This window comes from Phodopus roborovskii, unplaced genomic scaffold (assembly GCF_943737965.1).
Source record: "Phodopus roborovskii unplaced genomic scaffold, PHOROB, whole genome shotgun sequence".
NCBI classification, from domain to species: domain Eukaryota; kingdom Metazoa; phylum Chordata; class Mammalia; order Rodentia; family Cricetidae; genus Phodopus; species Phodopus roborovskii.
The window spans coordinates 24,579,886-24,603,459 of record NW_026126571.1 but is presented as its reverse complement, the minus strand read 5'-3'; the positions used below and the strand labels follow the sequence as shown (position 1 = coordinate 24,603,459).

General features: G+C 35.3%; 1 protein-coding gene across 4 annotated transcripts in view; it reads left to right on the top strand.

Annotated features, from left to right (window-relative positions):
* Pals2 (protein associated with LIN7 2, MAGUK p55 family member) overlaps positions 1-20,439 on the top strand; it is an 81,101-nt gene extending 60,662 nt beyond the window's left edge. For 3 of the 4 annotated variants that reach the window (XM_051203168.1, XM_051203165.1, XM_051203166.1), the window contains 8 exons: positions 5,332-5,373; positions 6,812-6,943; positions 8,534-8,633; positions 8,941-9,009; positions 11,635-11,796; positions 18,434-18,636; positions 18,991-19,119; positions 20,219-20,439. In XM_051203168.1, the coding sequence (XP_051059125.1) occupies positions 5,332-5,373; positions 6,812-6,943; positions 8,534-8,633; positions 8,941-9,009; positions 11,635-11,796; positions 18,434-18,636; positions 18,991-19,119; positions 20,219-20,395 (1,014 nt within the window). In that variant the 3' untranslated portion in view covers positions 20,396-20,439. The remainder of the gene's footprint in view (positions 1-5,331; positions 5,374-6,811; positions 6,944-8,533; positions 8,634-8,940; positions 9,010-11,634; positions 11,797-18,433; positions 18,637-18,990; positions 19,120-20,218) is intronic. The other variant, XM_051203167.1, reaches the window with a different exon arrangement.
* Positions 20,440-23,574: the final 3,135 nt, after the last annotated feature.

Genomic DNA, 23,574 nt, shown 5'->3' with positions numbered 1-23,574 from the left:
ATAATAGTTTAGCAGAGTATTTAGAAATCAGATTAGTATACAGTAGGGGTTTTTTTGTTTGTTTGTTTGTTTTGTCATATCTAGCAACTAAAAACATAACTAAGACATGATTTATAGTAAAGTAACCTTAATGCCTTGGAATAAATCTAAAAAAATAGTTCAAGAACAGTTACGAAGATGTTCTAAATAAGTAGAATATTATGGAAATATCCACTTTTTCACATTTACATGTTCAAAGGTCTGCGAATCAAAAGTCTAGCAAGGTTTTCAGGGTCTTGATGAGATTAATAGGCAACACTCTTGGGCAGAACAGCAGGAGTAGGAACACTTTAGTTCTTTCCCTATTGCTGTGATAAAATACACTGACAAAGCAGCTTTAAGGGAGACAGGGTTTATTCTGGCTCCCTGTTGAAGGGTGCAGTCCACCATAGTGTGGAAGTGAGAAAGGAGAAGCTTGAAACAGCTGGTCACACCTAGTCCACAGTCAGGAAGTAGAGGGTTTGTACAATCCAAGGTCCTGGTCCCTAGTCCAGAAAATAGTGCCACCACAGTAGAGAAATAATCAAGCTAATCCCACTGGCATGACCAAGAGCTGTTTCTTAAATAATTCTAGATTTCATTGACTTTAAGGTTGGAATTAACCACCATAGTTATTAATGCTCAGTGTTTACAGATTATGGTGTTGGCATAGGCATGGTAGCATGGTCATAGAGGGCTCAGAGGCCCTGAACATGTATATTACATAGGTATATAACAAAATAGATGAAAATTGATTATTCATAATTGCATCCCATGCAAAAAAAAAATCAAAAATCAAAATGGACCCTTGGTCAGGAAACATCTGAAGACACTAAAAATTACAGTGTGAAATGATGTCTTAATACAATTCAGTTAGAAAAATTTGTACATGAATCTATAATATGTTGACTTCAGTACTGGTAGAGTACAGTTGGTGTAGCACATTGATGGGAAGGAAGTTTAGTAATGTCTCCTAAAGTTGAATGTTCCCGTGTTCCAAAAGTCAGTCACTTCCTAGACTAATTCTTACATATGTATAGTTGGAAATTTATTAATGAGTACATAAATCCTAAAACATTATGTGCATATATTATGGTACTATTTTTATTTTAAAATGACTACAAAGTTCTTTAATTTACATAAATGGAATTAAAGCTATATCCAAGGAGGAGAAACGGGGAGTTGAATACGAGACCTAAAGTAAAGGTTATCTTGGTTGGGGAAGCCAGGTTAATGGGTTGAAATGAAATGAGGGCAGGAGGACTAGGTTTCTAGCTTATGTTTTGGGTGGTAAGCCCTTGTTTCTTTATTATGTAATTTACTAAATAAATAGGTGCAGCTTAATGTAATACAAGTGTGATTTTAAAAGTATACAGTTTTATAAATGTGACTATTCGTATGTACCTGTGACACCATTAATTAACACAATTGAGATAATAAACTTACCTGTCACCCCTGAGTTCCCTAAAATACTTTGTATCCCTCCCTCCTGCTTCCTAACATAAGGCAACTGATGTTCTGCATTCTGTCGTTGTAACTTAGTTTGCAAATCATCTCATACTTTTTTGGGTTTTAGCTTTTTAATTTGTTTATTCATTGAGCATTTCATATGTGCATGTAGTGTATTTTGACTATATTCACTCCAGTAATAACTCCCCTTAACTCCTCCCAGAGCCACCTCTCACTCTTTCCTGACTTTGTATCCTCCATTTATTCATGGAATGGGACCTGGACTCTGCCTCCCTCAGAACCCTCCTGCTGTCAAAGGCTCTAAGGAACAGACAGAGGCTCATGAGGCCCTGCCCTCCATGCTGGAAGGTTGACTCTCTTGATCCTGTACGTGTCTGCACAGGCAGGCGTAGCTGCTGCATGTGTCCATGAGTGCAGCCGTCCTGTCCTGTCCTGACCAGAAGAGCTGCTTCATTCTGGTCCTCCGTGATCTCTGGCTCTTAAAGTCTTTCCACCTCCCTTATCCTTGGTCCCCAAGCCTTGCAGGGAGGGATATAATAAAACATGTCCCATTTATTGTTAAGTACTCCATAGACACTTAATCTTTGCTATTTGACCAGTTGTGAGTTTCTCCTTTCACCATGGTGCACTACACAAGAAACTTGCCTGACTTAGTCTAAGAGCTGCATTAATTTGTGGTGATGGGTATTTGACTTTATTAGGCAATTTGACACTGTATGAGTGAGTTAACTCAGACCTATAATGACAGATGTTTTGTGTTCTCTCATATATGAACCCTAGAGTCAGATTTTTTTTATTTTTGTTTAACTTGAAGGCCCTATAGAATCTAGGAAACTTCAGTTTTTACCTGGGTTCTTTCAGCATAAATTTGCATGATTTATCAATTTTGCTTACTTTTATTGATCGCTTATACCTTTTTATTGATCTAGTATTTGGTTGCATAGACATACAAATTTGTTTATGTATAAGTTGGCTGATGAACATTTTTGTTATTACCAGTTTGGAGCTATTACAAAACAGCTAGGAACTATAAATACCTATGGATTGAGGGAGTTGGCCATGTGGTGGGCATATGTTGAAATTTTAGAGAAAAAAAAAATTTCAGGGTGATTACAACAGTTTACAGTCTCACCAGCACTGCATGAGTTTCTTTCACTCAGTATCTTTGCTGTATTTGGTGTGACCATTCTTTAATTTTAATCAGTATAATAATCTTACAGTAAGTAGTTAATTGTAATTTTAATTTGCATATCAGTACTAATGTATGAGGTTGAATTTCTTTTTTCATGTGCATATTTCCATGCTTTTATCCACTTCGGTGAAGGCTTTATGCCTTTGTCTATTTTATGTTGTTCTCTTGTTTGGCTTTTACATTCTTTTATATTATGGTGTGCTGGCTAGTTTTATGTCACCTTGACACATCTAAAGTCATCTAAGAGAAGGGAACCCCAATTGAGAAAAGTGCCTCAAAAAAGATCAGGCTATAGGCAGGCAAGCCTGTAGGGCATTTTCCCATACATTGTAGGTGGGTTACCCCTGAGCTGGTGGTCCTGGGTTCTATAAGAAAGCAGGTGGAGCAAGCCAGTAAGCAGCACCCTTGTGTGGCTTTTGTATCAGCTTCTGCTTCCAGGTTCCCACTTGGTTTGAGTGTCTGCCTTGACTTCCCTCAGTGGACTATGATTGAGTATATGTAAGTCATTTAATAAACCCTTTCCTCCCCAAGTTGCTTAGTTATAATGTTTCATCATAGCAACATTAACCCTAACATACCTGCATACAAATAGTTCATCAAAATTGTAATTTGCAGAGATTTTCATCCAGTTTTCAAACTTGTGGTTATGTTTTCTTAGCCTCATTATGCCAGCTCTGAGATCAAGTCCTGTTTTATATGCACTGTGGTCTGCTGAACAATTTGAATTCCTCCTATAGTTCCTTGAAAATAAAAGTATAATATGTAAAGTTTAAGTGTTCATTTTACTGGTCTTGTTGAAACAGGTTCTCATTCTGTAACCCATGCTGGCCTTGAAATCATGGCTAATCCTACCTTAACCTCCCACATGTTAAGATTACATACACAAATTACCATAATTGGTTGTACTAAGTTCTGTTTACTAATTGTTTCATATTTGCCATTTCTGTTTTCTTGTTTTGTTTTTGTTTTGCTTTGGGTTATTGTTTGCTTGTATATTTGTTTTTCGTTTTGGGTTTTTTACTTGGTTGATTGGTTTCTTTTTTGAGACACTTGTAGTCCAAGCTAGCTTCCCATTCACTGTGTAGTTACAGGTGACTTTGAACTGACCCTTTGGCTACTTCCCAAATGCTGGGATTATAGTGCACACCACTTCATCTGGGAGTTCTGGACTTTTCTTAATTGACTTTTCTCCCTGTTCCAGTTATCTCTTCCTACTTTGTATTTCTGCTCACATTGCTTTGTTGCTAAATTTAAACTTTTGAGGTTTTTTTTTTTTGAGAATTTAATATATGAAAACTGTATTTTACTTTATGTTTACCCTTCTTTGTTCCACAACCTCTTGTGTCCTCTTCACACTCTTAAATACATGACAAGCCTATTTGGTGTGATTTTATGCACATATGTTTAGAGCTGACCATTTGGGATCCCATAACACATCAGGGGCTCTTGTCTTTGGAGATGACTGGATGTCTCCCTCAAAGCCTGTAGCTTTTTGTATAGAGGTGGAACCTTGAAATTTTTCCTCGTCATTGGCATGTGGACTGGTATATTTTATTCTGTAAGTTTTTTTTTTAGGCAACTCATCATTGCCACAGAATGCTCCTAATTTTTTGCTATAATTAAAAGTTCAATAATTACTAGTATTATTGTCTGAGTAATATAACTGCTGAGTCCATTCTCAGAAGTGGATCTACTAGGTCAGAGGGTTTTGTATTTGTAATCTTGGTAATCATTTCCAAAAACTTGTTCTTCCACAAGCCTGTTAGGAAAATCCCTATTAGCCCATAGTCTTATCTGAAGATATCTTTCAAATATTTTAATTTCTGCTAGTTAATAGGAAGATGGTGTTATCTTAATAGAGTTTTAATTTTTCTTTGTACTCTTCATAGTTTGAGCACCTATGCTTCAAAGCTATTTTTACTTCCCTTTCTCTACTGTCTTATTTTAAATTATTGATCATTCAGTTTCCCTTTGATGGTGAGAGTACAAAACTGAAGTGTTTCGTTAAGTGTTGTTTAGTAACTTAATGATCAGTTAGCATTCACAAATGTACTTTTAGCCCAGTTCATAAAATGCAGTAAGTCAACTCTTGAATGATTTTAAAGATTTTATAAAACTCGTAGATCAAAGGCTAGAATAATTGATTTTTTCAGACAAATTTTACCAAAGTAAAACCAGATTAATATGAGTTTTGGAGCTTGAGGGTAATGTTCCAAAAGCAGTTTAATAATCCTTTTGGTAATCCTTTTACATTTGAGTTAGATGTTGGCATCTCTGAACAGGGGAAATAAATGTTTAAAATTTAGAAAACACTTGTAATTTTACAAAGTCCTACAACCAAGAATGATTAACACCCTCACTTAGGTGACATGAGGTTTTTCATTCGTGGGCATTTCTCCAGAAGTAAGAAATATACTACTGTTTATAACATCTCATACAGTCCCTTTTCTCCCTTTGGTCAAATGCATGTGACTTCTTGCTTGTGTCATTTTACTTCTTTATAGGTATTAGAACCTGTGGACAATTAACTAGGGAGGAAGTGGCTTTACCAAGTGAATGAAGTAATAAAATGAGCCAGTAGCTTACTTATATTTTGTTGTTATAATTTAAAAGTCTGGCTTTATTTATGCAATTGAAAAATATATTTTTAGAGTTACACCAATATGGAGAGGCATCCAGCCCACATCCGTCAGGTATGATATCATGTGAGAACGTTCTCTGGTATTCCTGTTGTTCTGTCTTAGCAGTCAACTAAATTTACCTTGATTAAACTTTATCATGTTGAGTTGTTCATTGCCCGTGCCTTGAGCTGCATGCCAAACTCATTAGCCACCTGTCACAGTTTAGCAGTCTTAATATTGTTTGCATGCTTGCTTCTTAGATATTTCTAAAATTATATGTCAGGAAAAAATGACTTCCCAGTTTGTTTAAATATTGATTTTCAGGCTTTGCAAGGTTGTTACAGATGGTCTAGAGCTTTCTATCAAGATCACATGTACCCAAAAGTTTAAAAAATAACCTCCTATGCACCTTTCACATGGGTGGTTTTCTAAGCATTACTAATAATACAATGTATGTATTTATACTATTTGAATATTTTATTTGTTTTTAGTTGTAGAAGTATGATACACATAGAAAAGTAACAATGTTGGTTTGACTAACTGCATTTTTGCTTATTAGTGTTATTCTGCTGATTAATGCTAAGGCTTTTCTCTAGAAGATAGTTTGGGTTTTTATAAATATGTATGATGCATGTCTATTTTTAAACAATTGATCTAAATATTTAAAATGATTAATAGAATTCAAATTAAATAAGCAGTATGTTGCAAGCACTGAAAATCTTAAGTAACAGTGTGACTGGCATACTTTTATTAATGAAACAAACTTAAGAGAAATGTGTATGTTTGAATTTAAATTGGAAAATAGTTTTAAGACTTTTTTAGTATTTTGTCTCTTAAGTAATTTAATGCTAATTTAAATTTAAACATATAAATCATGATAAGTTGATTTCAAGAAAATGTTTTCCTCCTTAGTTTTGGCCAGTGTAACTGATTAAAAATGCACTACTAGAAGTAAAGTTGAGTTTTTAATTTTTTAAGGTTACCAAATATATTTCAGGTCTCACTTCAAGATGACTTTTGTTATTTAATTTATACTTCAAAGTGTCTGTACAATCTGTCCTGATAGGTTGGAAATATGCGCCTTAAACTAACTGCACCCATTACTTCAGGATTTTAACTGCAAAATGACATTTACTTAAATTAAAAATTATGCAGTGATTGTTGGGAATCAAGTGAAAAGATTGGAGAGGAAGGAATGGAGAGGAAGGAATGGTTGTGACACTTGCTGATAGAAGAGTAGGTTTTGAAGAGTGGTAGCACACTCGCCTATTCACATGCAAACCCTAAGTCCTGACATCATGAGGAAGAAACAGGAGTTTTAAAAATGTACAAAATTTAAGTTAGCATTCATGTTTAATTTTCTGTAATGGCAAATCATTATATTCTAATAGCTTGTATTTATTGGGGAGAATAAGTTTTTTATCTGTTACAATTAAATCACAGTGGTTTGGTTCCAACATCCAGTACTTAATGTTACACATATAGGCTTTTTCACTGTGCTGTGTTTTAGGTATTTGTCAAATGTCATTTTGATTATAATCCATTCAATGATAACCTGATACCCTGCAAAGAAGCGGGACTGAAGTTTTCCAAAGGAGAAATTCTTCAGATTGTGAACAGAGAAGACCCAAACTGGTGGCAGGTTAGTTTGATTCTCAAAAACCCCTCAACTGTTTTTTTGTTTTGTTTTGTGTTTTCAATCTTTGATCTGGCTAGTATCTAAAAGTTCAGGAAGTATTTGTTCCCATGATTGTTCCTGCATGAACAGCTTCTGCTTTACATCTGTTAGCTTTGCGGGCAGAAGACCAAATCGAGAGAGAATTTGTGAGTAGCTGTTAGTGAAAGCAGATGTAACCTGCCTGTGGCACTGTCTGTCACCTGGCCTAAGGGCCAGGTTAAGCAGCTCTCTCACATGGGCAGTCACCTTCAGATATGCTATAGGACAAGAAGAACCGAATCCACCTGGAGTCATTGTTTGTCAGTTCTTTTAATTTTGTTTTTTTTTTTTTTTTTTTTTTGGTTTTTTTTTTTGCAATTGTTTATGTCAGCTAACAAATACAGTATTCAAAATTGAAGAAAATGACAAATAGAAACCTAGAATCTTTTCAACTGATTATGGCCTCATTGGAGAACAGGGACTGGGACCCAGTACCAATTCTAAAAAACAACAGTTGCTGGTAATGAGTGTTAACTGTGATGAATTAAATGGCTTATGCTTAGAGACCATCTACAGGGTAAGAACAGTCTCAGTGCAGTGTAGCCTACATGTAGATGAAGACATTTTTAACAATAAGTGCTCCATGGTGAAATCACTAAGAAATGGTTTCAGTACACACAGTACATGATTTCAAGAGGTCTTCACTGAAATACTTAGAAGCTTTAACACTGTACTTCCTACGGCTGTTGTTTCATGCCCCACCCCCACCTCCAAGTTTCCCTGTTTTATTTCCTGCAAATGCCATCTCTTAGTTTGAGTCTCTTTATGTATTTTGATAGGCTTAATTTTAATTTCAGTTTTTAGGATTACTAAACTAAAACTAAAAACTGATAATAGATTTTCTGTTCCAGTTATAAGGAGGACACTAACATTGTGATATGAGTTCCTAGCAGCCATGTGGGCTGCTCACAACCTCCTGGAACTCCAGCTTCAAGAGCTATGTACCTACCCATGTACTCATGCAAACATGCACACAGACAAAAGTACACACATAAAATACTTTATTTTATATACTTTGATTTTAAGGTTTTCATTTTTGTACTAGATGAAGTTTTACCTATTTTAAACTTTCTGCTTTGGGATATACAGATTCTTACTAGGATGAATTAAAATTTATGCTCTGTATAACAATATCCTAGGACTAAATTCAGTAGTAAAGGATACTGGATGAGATGCTTCAGGAACATTTCTTTGTATAAAATAGCATTCTTCTTTCCTTTCTTTGACTCTCCCTCTCCTCTCTCTCTTCCCCTCTCTTCTCTCCTCCCTCTCTCCCTCTCTCTCTCTCCATATTATTGTTAATGGGAGTTTCAAAACATCACTACTGGTTAACATACATAGGAGTCTTAGTTACTAGTTGGTTCCTTAGTATGGCAGTATTTAAATACTTTAACATAGTTCTATAGATTGAAAGGTTGTTTTTCATAGCAAACTAACTTTAACTGACCAGCACTTGTCCTACTTACTAAAATATTGTCTAAAATTTTGGTCACTGAGATATTAATTTGATTCTAGGCTAGCCATGTGAAAGAGGGAGGAAGTGCTGGTCTGATCCCAAGCCAGTTCCTGGAAGAGAAGAGAAAGGCATTTGTTCGCAGAGACTGGGACAATTCAGGTGAAGAGCTGAACACAAGTAACAGTCAGGGGCTGGGCACACCTTTCTTTGCCTCCTTTTCTGGATACACAAATCAACTTATTTCAACTGCATAGAAAATTAATCTTTCCTATGCATCAGCATTTTCCTCTCTAAAGTAATTTTTGATGCTTTTCTGCCACCTACTGGTAGAGTATCAAAATTCATTGACAAATTTACTCCTTCCCTCAAGAGGTAATTCTCCTGCTTCCTCATAAAACTTGACTGGGCAATTTAAAGTCATATGTTGATGTATCTTCTCAGTTATATTGGTCTTGTCATCCTTCAGGACCCTTTTGTGGAACTATAAGCAACAAAAAAAAGAAGAAGATGATGTACCTCACAACCAGGAATGCAGGTGTGTTTAAAATCCCTTTGAAAGATCAGAATAAATAGCATTGACATTAGTTAACATTTTAATCTCTGAATATGTAATCTGAAATTAATTAAATTTATATCAGTGTCAATTACTGGGCCTGACGTGAATACAGATAAAATATAAAGAAATTATTTAAGTCCCAACTTTCATATAATTTACAGAAAGATAAGGTTACTAGAATTTATGCTTGTATTAATGCAGAGGGAATGTTATTGTCGATATTTATTCAGGGCATTTTGGTGTAGTAATGTGTGTGATATTTCTAAGGGGTAGAAGGACTTTGTGAAGATATTAGATTTAAGATTAGGAGAACTATATGCAGCCATAACATTTTCAAGTACATTTTGCAAAAATGGCACTGGGCCAAATAATGCATCTTACTTTAGTGGGAGTCGTCTAATAATCTTTCTCAAACCTGCTAGGTTTTGATTTGTTGTTGTTTTTCAAGACAGGATTTTTCTCTGTAGCTTTGGAGCCTGTCCTGGAACTCGCTCTGTAGACCAGGCTAATTTTGAACTCACAGAAATCTGCCTGCCTCTACCTCCTGAGAGTTAGATTAAAGGCGTGCACCATCACTTCCCAGCTGGTTTTGAATTTTTTTGAGAGGAGATCTTTCTATATGTTTAGGCTGGCCTAGAATTCACTAGTTAGTATAGGCTAGCCTCAAAAAATTATCCTATAATTTTATTAGGTTTATTAGGTCAGGCTGACCTCAAACTGTAAATCCTTCTGCCTTTCCCTAAATCTTTCATCTTAAAGAAAGGAATACTTTTTAAAGGAAGCAAAATTGTAGTCATGAGTAGTAGATACATTTGTTAGCTTCATAATAAGATCATTTTACAGTTAAACATCAAATCATCAAGATGTATACATTAAGAATATAGAATTCTTATTTGTCATTTATGCCTCAAAAGCTGAAAAACCCTTTTAAAAACCCCTCAAATCAAAGTTCTGGGGGTATAGCCATTCCCTGGTATTTACAAGGTGCTGGGTTCAATCCCCAGAGCTAGAAAGGAAAACAAAATTAAAAAACCCACAGACCAATTGGGTACATTACAGATTTAAACCAAAAAACTTCAACCTCATTTACCAAGAGAGAAATACAATTTAAAGCTACATTGAGATTCTTTCTCACCCCATACAGAATGGCATTCATTGAAGAAAATAATATTCTGGCAGGGATATAGCCAAAAAGGAGTGGTTCTGTACTAATAGGAATTAAACTAGTCCAGCCATTGTAGATATCAGTATAAAGTAGAATAGAATTACCTTCATTACGTAGGTATTTCCACTCCTGGGTATTTACCTGAGGGACTCAGGTCAACACCACAGAAATACCCTACGTCATTTTTACTGTACCATAGTTCACAAGAGCCAAGTTATGGATCTAGGCTAAGTGACCATCAACAGAAATAAAATGTGGTGCATACACACTACAGAATGAAGTTTCTTTTATAGGAAAGTAAATAACAGCTGAAGATAATCATGCTTCAAAATTAAGTTGGTCTTAGAAACACAAACATCATGTTTGTTCTCCTACTCGTTGACCCTAGATTTTATATAGACATAAAAATCATGTGTGTGCAGTTGACATTAAAGGAGAAGGGAAACTATCTAGGGAAACCGAAAGAATAAGGTAAGGGATGAGAAAAGGAAAGGCAGCAGAGTACAGGAAAATGTGCTCAAAGCGCATTGTGTCTATATGAAAATGGCCTGATGTGATCCAATGTAATTAAAAAAACTAAGAAGGAAGCTAAATATGGAAGCATCATATTTATTTTTCTTGACTTCAAAGTTACCCATACACTAGTAATAAAGTACATATAAAGAAAATCATACAGGAGGGAGGAATGGTGTTTTTCTCTATAGTATTGGTTTAATTTACTATGAAGAAATTGTATGAAGGGTGAGTTGTCCAAATGCTAATGATGAAGTGTTATTACTGCAGATAAAATGAAGCAGTGATAAAGGGTGACCCAATATTTCTGAATCACTTCAGTTTTATTACTCATTAACTATATAACACTTAATTTTTAAGCAAAGTCTGTAACTTTTTCATTGATTTTGTTTACAATTTGAGGCAGTAGTTCACTGAAAATGCTTCTTCATGCAGCATTTTATTTTATGTACAAATTTTAGAATCTTGATATTTAAATGCGAGTGTGCTGTCATTGGAGGTGACAGTCTGTGCAAGTGAAGCAGCCAAGCAGGTGTCTTCTGTCCACTTTGCACACACCTTGTAATGTAAATTGTATAAACTGTAGTTTGAATAATGTTTAGATAACCATTTCTACTAACAAATGCTGATGAGGAGCCTTTAGTGTAAAGAATTTTGAGAAATACACATAAAACTCAAGGATTTTCTAGCACAGTAAATGAGTATCTGAGGGCAAATGAATGGGGACAGACATTTAAATCAAGACATAAAATAATTCCTGTACCTTTCCAAATTTGTAAAAAACAAAGCCTGTGTCAATGTGCACAAATCAATTGATAGTTAACTATCAAGATAAGAAGACTATTAGCATACAGAATACCAGGGAATGTTTCTGTGTATGTAAAGTATAACTGGATAAAATGTTGTCCCATTACTTTCACATTTAGAGTTTGATCGTCATGAAATTCAGATCTATGAGGAAGTAGCAAAAATGCCACCCTTCCAGCGAAAAACATTAGTGTTGATAGGAGCTCAAGGTGTGGGCAGAAGAAGCTTGAAAAACAGGTTCATAGTGCTGAATCCTGCCAGATTTGGAACAACAGTACCATGTAAGTCTTGTGTTTCCATTTGTTGGGTATATGGAGAAAAGGATTATTATTAACTAACATTAATTCCATATAAATGTGGCTAAGCCAATGCACATGGAAGAGTAGACTGTGCTGTGAATCCAGATGGCCCTGCTGCTGTCTTAGGTAATATGCCTGCTGCTGCTCAGCCTGCTGCTGCTCAGTGGTAGTTACTTCTGTAAATTCTTCATTCCAGAAGCTAAAGGCAAATGCATGCATTTTAGAGTTGTGGCAAATCACATGTATTTGGATTTTCTTGTGTAACTGTTATCCATCTATTTGTATTTTTCACCCTATACTATACTGTATGTTTAAAAGCAGAAAGCTCAAATACTAAGTATGGCAGTTGGTGAATTTAGATAGTCTAGTTTAAATTGAAGCCCTTGGCCCTGCAGAATCATAATAAGCCTCAAGTCCTCTACAGGAGAATGATATTCACTAATCATACTGAGACTGTGCTGATGAGATCATTCAGGATCAGACTGACTTTGTAATTTTCTCTCCCCCCAATCTATGTTTACATAGAAAATTCAGTGATGTCAGAAATGGAGTAGGTGGAGAGTTCAGATAATCACTGATGTATAATAATGCTTGCTGACTGTTTGACAAGAAGCATGAGCAAATAGTCTGATAGGAACAACTTCATGGAAAAGAAGGATTTATGGTAGCCCACGGTTTTCCAAAATTTTCCTTGGCTCTTTTGATGTTGGACTAATGGTAGGGTAGATACTGCTTTATTGCATTTTGTAATTTTGTTGTACCCTAAGTTTTTGTTTTAATTATTCTCAGTTTTTAATTCTAGAAACATATAATGAAACCATTTTTCTCTTCATATTGATGCTAGAGACTTAAAACATAATCTGATAATAAGATAGTTATGTAATACAAATCAGTTAGATCTAAATTGGCTTCTTACCACATCTGCCTGCTTGCAACCTTCTTCCTTCCTAATCATACATGAAAATAGTCACTGGAGTGAACTGGAAACTCATCTTTTTGGTTAAAGTGAAAGGAAAAATAACAACCCACTAGTTTTGGGTGCCTTCTCTCTGACACTCTTGTTCATGTTTGTTGAGAAGTCTGTGCATGTAAAGTACCATCGGTTTCTTTACTTCTTGAAGCTTCCCACAGTGCTGACAGAATCCTCCACAGCTATGCTGGCTGAACCATCCTTTTTGAAAGCAAAGACAAAAAAATGTGCTGACCAACCACCAGCACCAGGAGGACTCCCGCCGGCTCCTCTAAAGCAGTACCATTTTCATCTCAAAGTATTTTTTAATCTTACTTGTGATTTCTTATTTGACCTATTTTGAAATATATTGTTTAATTTCACACATTTTTTTATGTTCCCAGATTTTCCTGTTAGTGATGATAATGCCATATACTGTGTCCAGAGAAAATGTGTGATTTTATTCCAGTTAAACTCATTGGGAATTGTTTCATGACTTCAGATCTAATTTGTCTAGGAAAATGCTCCTTGTTCTTGTACTTTTGGGAAAATGCATTTTCCTGTTGTTGACTCGAGTACTACATAGACACATTCTGCTAGCTGGTCTGTAACATTGTTCAAGTCTCCATTTCCTTTATGACCTTATGTTTGTTCTTCATCACTGCAGGCCTTGAGGTCTCATGCTCTTTTGTTGACTTGTCTGTTTCTCTCTTCAGTTCTGTTTTGCTTCATGTATTTGGAGATTCTACTATAGTTAGGTACTTCTATGTTTACAGACATCTAACTTCTGGATGAATTGACCCTTCTGTCTTTGTAAATATTTTTCATTGTCTCTTGCTTTTGTCTCATTGTATGTTTTATCTTATGTGTGTACCTGTCTCAGGATATTGCTTGCATCTATATCTTTTCCATCCTTTACTGGGAACTTACTCGTGTTTTTAGAGTTTTATCCATTTAATGTAGTTACCAATACTGTAATTGTTCCTTAGTGTGAATTTACCTGATTGTTTCCTCCTAATTTTATATATACAATAGGAGAGTTGTATCTTGTCTTTGTGCCCATTATTGATGCTAATGTTGGTCATTGATTTAATTACTGTGGGGTTTGGTAGATTTTTTCCACTACAAATCTGTAGTTTACAGCTAAACAGCCTGTTCAGAGATACTTTCAAACAGAGCAGCTCTTTTCCTCAAACTTTCACGCAGTGATTTAAGCTTCTGTTAGTAATAGAACAATATAAAAGCTTTGCCTAAGTTTGGAGGGACATCTATCTGCTCTCAGCCTGTTTAAATACACAGATAAACTTTATTTCCTATTGTTATGACCCATGCTATTTCTGTCAGCTAATAAAAACTGCTTTGTTGGATGATTGAGCTCAGAAAGGAAAGAACTAGTGTTTTATCTGGCCTCTGATGATCTGTGTTCCTTTGCCCTTCTTTACCTTCAGGCCTCTAGAAGAATCGATAACTTTCTGGCTACTTTCAACTTCATAATTATGTCATCTTGTTAAACAAATCTCATTTTTAGGCATTAAAAATAAAAACGGCTAGTTGGCTAGTTGCCATTAAAACCGAAGCCATGATTCCAGTTCACAGTAGCTGTATTGGGAAGGATGGAGTATGGGTTATTTTATTGCTTGGTTTATGTAGTCCTCTGCTACTTCAGTTTCTTGTGAGCTATGCTGTAAGGAAGGAGTGTTAAAAAGGAAAGAGAAAGAATAGTGTTGCACAAGATTTTGCTTGCTGGAGTTGTCATGAATTCCCAAATAGTGTATATTTTTACAGTCCATTGGAGATTTCCTTACTATAAATTTTCCAGTATTAGAATTTCCAATTATTCCCTTGGAACCTTACCCCAAGCTCTTATACCATAGCTTCTGCAATTATTTCTGTACTGGTTCCAGGATAACCACGCCCTACTTCATTTCCCCCAAAGAACTAAAATCCAGGAATATGTCAAGTTCCATAGAAATTTGCATATACCCCATGCAAAACTTTCTGCAGATGCTTAATTCATTTGAATTATTTATGATGCCTATATATAATGTTAAGTGGTTTATAAATAGTTGTTAAGCTGTATTGCTTAAGGAACAGTGACAAGACAAAAATCTGTCCATAGTCAGTACAGATATTTTTTTGTTTGTTTGGTCTGAATTTTCCCATCCATGGTTAGCTGACTATACACAGGTATAGAGCTAACAGATGCAGAGGGTTAGTTAGTGTGTTTTTTCTTATTGTCTTTCTGTGGGAAGAGCCTTCAAGATAGCTCAGAAAAGTGGGCTATCTTTTGGACATGCATATATATGCATGCATTAACCTAGGAAAGTCATTTTTGTTTTACCAGCAGTGGGAGTGCAAACCTCCCCACTGCTATGGCATGTCAACATAGGCCTTGAGCATTCTTCAGGAGAAATAATTTTACTATGTAGGGAAAGAAAAAAAGACAATGCATTTCTCCCTAAACCTATGACTCAAAATTCATTGACTCCTTTTTCGATGTAGTGTTTAGATAGATGGACTATGTTTCTAACAGAATGACTATGTTTTGGTAAACTGCAGAAGATAGAGGACATCCTTAAAATGCTAGTATCTATCTAGGGCTCAAGTGAAGTTTGAGACTGAAGTTAAATTTCTATTCAGCATTCTGTTTACATTCTTAGGGAAAGCATTCAAAAGTATCTAATACTGATTTTGTGCTTATAGAATCACAGTTGCCTCGTTCAAGTCAATTCTGCAGACTATTCCCCACTTAGTATTACTAGTCTTTTCTTCAAGCAACTCTGACACATTATTCATGCTTTGTTCTTAACTTGTCTGGATTCCTGGAGTACCCACTCTTCGGTATTTTCACATGTTTGATGTGTACTTTTATTCAAGGAAAACTGACGGTTCAACTTAATGTAGCTTCTCCAGTTACCTAGTAGTTGTGGGACAGCACCTAAAAACTTATTATTTGTTTAGTCACCTTTCCTCCGTGTGTGTGTGTGTGTGTGTGTGTGAGAGAGAGAGAGAGAGAGAGAGAGAGAGAGAGAGAGTATTGTGTGTGTGAGAGAGTATGTGTGCATATGAATGAAAGTGTGTGTGAGAGAGTGTGTGTGTGTGTATGTATGAGAGTATGTGTGTATATGAGCAAGAGAAAGTGTTGTATGAGAGTGTATGTGTGTATGAGAGAGTGTGTGTGTGTGAGAGAGAGAGAGAGAGTGTGTGTGTGTGTGTGTGTATGTATGTGTGTGTGTGTGTTTTGGTCTTCTTTGACCTACTACCTAGGACAGGTTTCTATACTAACAGGATGCCCAGTGAGTATTTAATGATGAATGAATCGTCATCATTTGTCTTTCTGGCAGGTCATCAAAGATTCTGCATAAACATAGTCTTATAAACAACAACAACAAAAATCCCAATTCAAAAATGGACAAAGAGCTTCAGTAGACATTCATAGTTAACAACTAAGCACATGCACAACTATTCAATATCGCGTTAATCATCGGGTAAACCTAAAGACACAATGTACCATTTCATAACCATTCGGATGCTAAGGGCACATGAATTGCCATAATGGAGAGGGAGGATTTATTTAAGGGGCACAGAGTTTGGAATGACGACAGAAAACTCTGGGAGTAGATAGTATACTGATTTATTAGTATGCTGTATACTGCACAGCAGTCTGAATGTACTTAATGCTACTGAATGGTATACTTTAGAATGTCTAATAATAATAACTTCTTTTGTAAGAATATAAATATATTAAAGTATGTACAGTATTTTTAAAATCTGTTATTCATTGATGCACTTCAGTGAACATGGCTTGGCCAAAGAGTGGGATTTCTTGTTTCCATGTAGTATTGCAGTACACATTATCAGGTGAAGATGGTAATGTTGTGGTGATTTATTATAAGTTTTCAGTATATTATAGAACTACGATAGAAAAAAAAAGTGTTATATCAGGAAGATAAGCTATAAATCCTGTTTTGTTTTCCTTTGCTTTTAGTATGATGACCTTGGGCTTGGTTAACACATGGAGTGTTTCTTTGTTGATTCTACTGCTAAAATTTAGAATTTTGCCAGTCTTAAAGTTTCACTTCAAAGAAGTCCCACTATTTAATTGCTGTGTGTATAAGCCTAAGGAATAAGTACAGTCATTCTGCTCTGTTCTGAAAATGAAAAGGAATTTTAAAATAGGGCAGGAGTTTTGGCTTTTCTCCCTGTCCCTTTGGCATGTCTAGTAGAGTGGAGTCACAGTTAAAAAAAAAAAAAAAAAAAAAACACTTGTAAACGTCTTGCTGTGAACTGAGATTCTCTGAATGTATTGGCAGTGATGTACATGTTTGCATTTTCATATTCATTTCAAGCAATACTTCAATGATATCAAAACAGGGCTTCACCAGAAGATGCAGCTTTTAAATTAGAGTTACAGATATTGAACTAAGTCCTTGTGTGTACTTATTTGCGGGGCTTAAAATTTTCTTGGGTATCTTGTCATATGATCTTTTGTGAAATTCCATTTCATGGAGTTTTTTTGGTTGTTTGTCTGTTTTGTTGTTGTTGTTGTTGTTGAGTGAGGAAAACCATCATACCATCTTGAATATTCTTGAAATTAGTTCAAGACAGCAGAAGACAACTATACATATGGTCTCATTATAAATTAGACCTTTACCTTTACCTTGAGTTTAAAGTTCTTTTTGTTTTCTTCCAAAAGTTTCCTTGGTGTCTTGTGCTTTTTGCCCATAAGTTAAAAGTCTGCTGACTTTTTATTTATATCACTTATTTTAATTTCACATAGTTAATGAATTGCTCAGATATTTTCCATTTACTTAACAAAAATGGAGTTCAGTAGCTTAGGTTCAGGCTAACACTGAAATAATACAAAAATTTCTCTTCTTCAAAGTAACTGTTAAATCTGGCCTAGTACACCTTTACAGAGATATGAAAGGTAGTGATAATTCATTCCCAGCACAGACCAAATTGTCATAACATTGCTAGCCTAAAAGCATTCATAGATCCAAATAACACATGAAAGGGTCCTTGCACTTGGAATTTGGATTTGGCAACCATAAGTCAGAGTAGAGAGGCAAATAGACCATAATATAATGGTGTATAAAATCAAGTACTTAACATTTGGGAATATTAGAAATCAGGAACTAAAAGTAAAGAATAGATGTCCTAATTGGTGGATAGAATTGCACTTCAGAAAATAGTTATTACCAACTACAGGTGGGAGAACTGTCAGTCAATTCAGAAATGTTTGACTGCAAAGGGGGCCATAATAGAATCATCAAGGAAAAGGAGAGCCCCATTCATAAGGAAAAGGTATTCATTCACTGGCACCAGGCCTAAGACTGCCAAATAACTATGTTTTAAGCTTCAAGCTGAATTAAAAATCACATTTTTGATAGAAAGTTTATATTGGGCACCATCCCTTTAAACATTCATCTCTTTAGATCAGCAAGCAGTCCTGTTCCAAGGCTACACAGTATGCCATAGCTGCTATTTTAATGGAAAAGAAAATGTAGACATTGAATAAACAAATATGCCTGGCTATGGCCCAAAACTTTATTTCTGAATCCAGGAGACAGATCTGTTTAGCTAAATCCATGTACTAAGTGAAACATGCAAAGCTACCCATGTGTATTTTAGTCTATATTTCACAATCTACAAATTATTTTATTTTAGTTACTTCACGGAAGCCAAGAGAAGATGAAAAAGATGGTCAGGCATATAAATTTGTGTCCCGATCAGAGATGGAAGCAGATATTAAAGCTGGAAAGTATTTGGAGCATGGGGAATATGAAGGAAATCTCTATGGAACTAAGATTGACTCTATTCTTGAAGTTGTACAAACTGGACGGACTTGCATTTTGGATGTCAACCCACAAGTGAGTTGAATGAATTCCAAAGCCATTGTTAATTTTTATTTTCCTGGGGAGTTTTTGACTATGTAGGGTGTGTGGGGGGTGTTATTAAGATGGAAATATGGTTCTGTCTCAACTTCATTTTGAGTCCATAGCTAGATACATGAACAAATGTCAGACAGCCAAGAGGAACAAAGATTAGTAACACTTGATTTTTTAGCAGAGTAAATGACTTGGCATTTTAGGGAAGAACTAGGGCACAGGCAGTAAATTATGTCCTTAACCTTTGGAAAGAGACAGACTTCTGTTTGTACTAATGGCCAGCACATGTCAAGATCTAACATTATATAAATCGATTTGTAATTACTTTTTGCACAGGCATTGAAAGTATTGAGGACATCTGAGTTCATGCCTTATGTGGTATTTATTGCTGCTCCGGAGCTAGAGACCCTGCGTGCCATGCACAAGGCTGTGGTGGATGCTGGAATCACCACCAAGCTTTTGACGGTAGGGAGCTCTTTTCAAGTTAATACTTTTATTCTGTCTTTTCTTCTGAGTATGTTTACATAGTCACAGCACTATGTAAAGTGCTACAGAATGAAAATTGATTTACTAGATGTAATTAGGGTTTGAAACAATATTGCTTTTACATGACAGTCCTTCACTTTAAGACAGAACTTGAGTTTTAGAAAGTGAAAAACATCAGTATTGGAATATATACATTGTAGTCTTTCCATCTACAGCCCTGTGTAACCCTGGAGCCTTCTTGCTTAGACTGTCATCACTCTGTCTAAATGTAGATCTTTTAAGTCTTTGTACCTAAGTATTTTTTTCTTCTAATGTACTTAGAAGTTGCAAATTTTCTATTTGTCCTTTATGTGCCTTTTGTACCAAAAGGCAGGAGCCCTTTCTGTTTTACTTTTTATCTACTGAGTCTGAGACTTTGCAAACATTAATAGGATCCCAGTTCATATTTGTAGAATTACATGTGAAGGTATAGTAGAAGTTTATGGAAAGCTTTACCTTCTCATACAAAAAACATCACTTAGGTTCTCCACTCCCTCCAAACCATCTAGGACAACTTGTCCAAAGCAATCAACAATCTCAAATAAAGATGAAGTCTGTGGGTGTATGTTTTAGCACAGCTTAGAGTCTTCCAGCCACACTTTGAAGAGTCTCTGCCTTTCTAAGTGACAGGAGACAAATGGATTTTGATTTGAACAGCCACTATAAGCTAGGATCCTGGCTTTACACAGGCCATGGGATAACACTCTTTTGGAAAGGATTATATAGAAGTCAACCATCTATAGTAATTCTTGCATTATCTTAGTTAGACTCACCCTAATAGTATTAGGAATTTCATTCTAATGATAGCAGAAGAGAAGGTATAGAATACTCATAAATCATAGAAGTAGATGGAATGATTACAACATAAACAGGTATCTGATAATACCTTCTTGAGCACTATATAAAGTAGATTTTGAGAATTGGCGTCTGAATTCCAACAAATATCCAACTCCCTCTTTTTTTATTCACATTAGATCTGAACGAGTCAGTATTACCATGCACCATGCAAACTATTTTTTTTTTTTTTTAACATTCACAGGACTCTGATTTGAAGAAAACAGTGGATGAAAGTGCACGAATTCAGAGAGCATACAACCACTACTTTGATTTGATCATCATAAATGACAATCTAGACAAAGCCTTTGAGAAACTACAAACTGCCATTGAGAAACTAAGAATGGAGCCACAGTGGGTCCCTATTAGCTGGGTGTACTGATGATTCAATAAGGCTAACAGTTAAATAAAACTTTTAAAAAGTGACTCAACAAGTAAACCTTCTACTGGGAGAATACATGCAGAGGTAGAAGGCATCTGCCACATCTAGCCATTTTTATTGTGTAGATTGAAATAACAGTGCACTAGGTGGAATTTTTATATAATTGTGGTTGGGAAGGTGTAATAATATATAATTTCTCTTAATTTTTCTAACTTTTTATGGATAACCTTTCTATTCATATCACATAAAGAAATGCGTTCAAGCATTTTGTAGGTTTTGATTTAGTACCCTTAACTTTTTCATCAAAGGAATTTTCAGATCATTCTCTTCAACATTGGTCTCACATTTTCACTGTGATAATGAATACTTGAAATAGTTTTGTAAAGCTATCATTCTCTTCAGTGTTTAGTGAAGGGTCAATTATTCCCATTAGAAAAAATTAGTAGTTACTGACCTTCTTAATCAGACTTCTTGCAGAAGCAGAATTTGAATACCTGTACTATCACTAGTCCACTTCTATCTTAATCTGACATCAAAGTCTTTTCAATGCCACCTCTTACTTCAGAGTATGGCTATTCTTTCTTATTTGTGCAGAAAGATCAGCTGCCCTCCCCCATTTCTCTCCCTAGTGAATACAATGAAGAGCAATAGCTTGCACTCTCTTTGGGCTTGTTCTTTTCATTTGTTGCAGTGATTTGCTGATGCTGACGAATGTTGTGTATTAGTTACTTTGTGAGCTCGGGCTGGAAGCAAGGTCATGCACACAGAGAGTGCCTTATCCTGCAAAACTTCACTCAGTGTTTACTTATAGTTTCAAACCTATGACTTCAGTTTCTTTAAAGATATAGTCAGCAAAAGTATGCCTCTGCAAATGTTTGTGATATTTAAAGATGCCACAAGCTGCAAGCAGTTTGTTAATCATCAGATGTGGTTTCTGAAACTGGAAATAATTTGTTAGGGTATTTGTTCTCTGTGTTCTCAAGAACCAAATCCATTGAACGGTTTACAAAATTTGGAAATAATTGCCAGCTATTTATATATACACACATAACACACACATTGTATATACTAAATAATGTTCTATACCCTTTAGATTTCTGTTATATAATGAACCAAATCCTTTAGCTACATTGCCACTGTGTACAGATTTCCACATTCACCTCAGTTGATGTTCTCCTCTAGGGTTCTTAAATGGTACATAGTCTTCCTTAAGTACATGCATTAGTGACGCAGCTCAGCACTTCACTAAGTTAACCTTATTTTATATTGCTGCTAGCTTTTCAATCCAGAAGAGTCAAATTCAAAGGGTTAGGTGCTTAAATATTGATGAGTATTTTTGGTGACAGGCTCCAGACACCTGAATTCTGACTTTGTCTTTCCCCTCATCAAAGTTATATATCCATCTATATAAAGATATTGATAGAGATATACACATACATGCATACATATGTACATATTATGGTAATAAGCAATATTCACACAATATTTTTTATTAACGTCATAATAAAACACCCGAGTTACCATGCTGTTAATAAAGGGGTTCTGCAGGCTTTTAAATTTTAATTCTAGAATTTCATAGCCAAAATATTATTTTTCTTTTTTCCGGGACAGAAATTGTTAACAAAGTGGATCGTACATACTTATTAATTTTTATACCACATGTATTTGCTGGAATTCTTGGATTCTCAAAAGTATGAAGCACCATAAGTCAAAGCACAGTGTTCACATGGCACCCTGTGACTTAATGTTTCAACACGCTGTAAGTTTGGAGGGAAATTTCAGTTCTGCACTCTCAGGAAATGTACGATGTTTCCCAGTGTACCTTCATGCTATTTCATGAAGCCTTTCTTGGCAGCTTTGCTAAAATTGAATCAGCACAGCAACCTACTCTGCTTAACATTGTTTCTATACATGGTACTCATGATTAATGACATAAGCAATCACAGATTTCTCCTAATGAAATTATACAGTTTAGTTCACTGTCCTATAGATGCCAATATTGGAAAGTACAACTGTTTCTCTGTGAAGAATCACTGAACTTGTAACTTAAGTCCCCACCTGAATCTGTAGGAACCAACAGGCCTCACACCAGGATTCTTCCTAGGTGTTATGATCAAGGAAATTTGTACTTCTCTTATTTATAATAACTGAAGATGAAAGGGCTTACAGTGGCATTCAGTAATTGATAATAGTTAAAATATACACACACATGCATGTTCTTCAGGAAAATGTTTTGTATGTGTATCCATAAATGCACCACAGGATGAGTGTCCAACTTCAGCATTCAGGGCATGGTTATTTCTTTACAACTAATGGTTATTTGTATTTTTTGCATTTTCAAATGTACAAATGCTTGTAGAAATGATGTCTCTGAACAAGTCATTTAACTTTTGCTAATGGAATATAGTCAGTGCCCTACAGTAGAATTTTCACCTTCATTACTACTGTGCTTTTATTATTGTTTCCATTTTATGTTTTTAGATAATTACAGATGTCTAATACATCAGGAGTGTCCATTTTGGCTGACTTGATACAGTTACTGACCATAACTTTCTAAAATAGAAATCATCATAAACCAAATAGAACTAAACTCTAGATTCTATAGTCTAGTAAAGTTATTTATAATTATAAAAATTTTTCCTTTAAAATGCCAAATTAGTTATTAAAACATTTAGAAAATAGCAGGACATTGATTATGGCAAGGTACTGCTCTAACCAAAAATGGTAGCTTTTTCAGGCTTAGTAATAATATAAGCTCTCAGGAGGCTGAAGCAAAAGGATTGCAAATTGGAGGCTAGCCTGCATGGTGTAACAAGACCGTGTCTGAGAAACAAAACAACAAGGGCCCAGGGCTATAACATGTGAGATCCTGTGCTTAATCCCCAGCAACACAAGAAATGATCCCTACTTCAAAAATTAATTAAAATGGTAATTTTATATATAACAAGTATCATGACTCAGTGATTGAAATTGATTTCCAAGGCCACCAAATTAGTTATAACTATTTTAAATGGATAAATTCAAAATATAAAAAGTTTGAAAATGGTAAAAAAAAAAAATAGCAATCTACTTACTTTATGCCTACTGAAACAGTCATTCATTACACAGAACTACACTGGAGGAACCTACCTCCACAGTAACTAATCATTACAGTAAATAAGGAAAAGGCATCCTGAAGT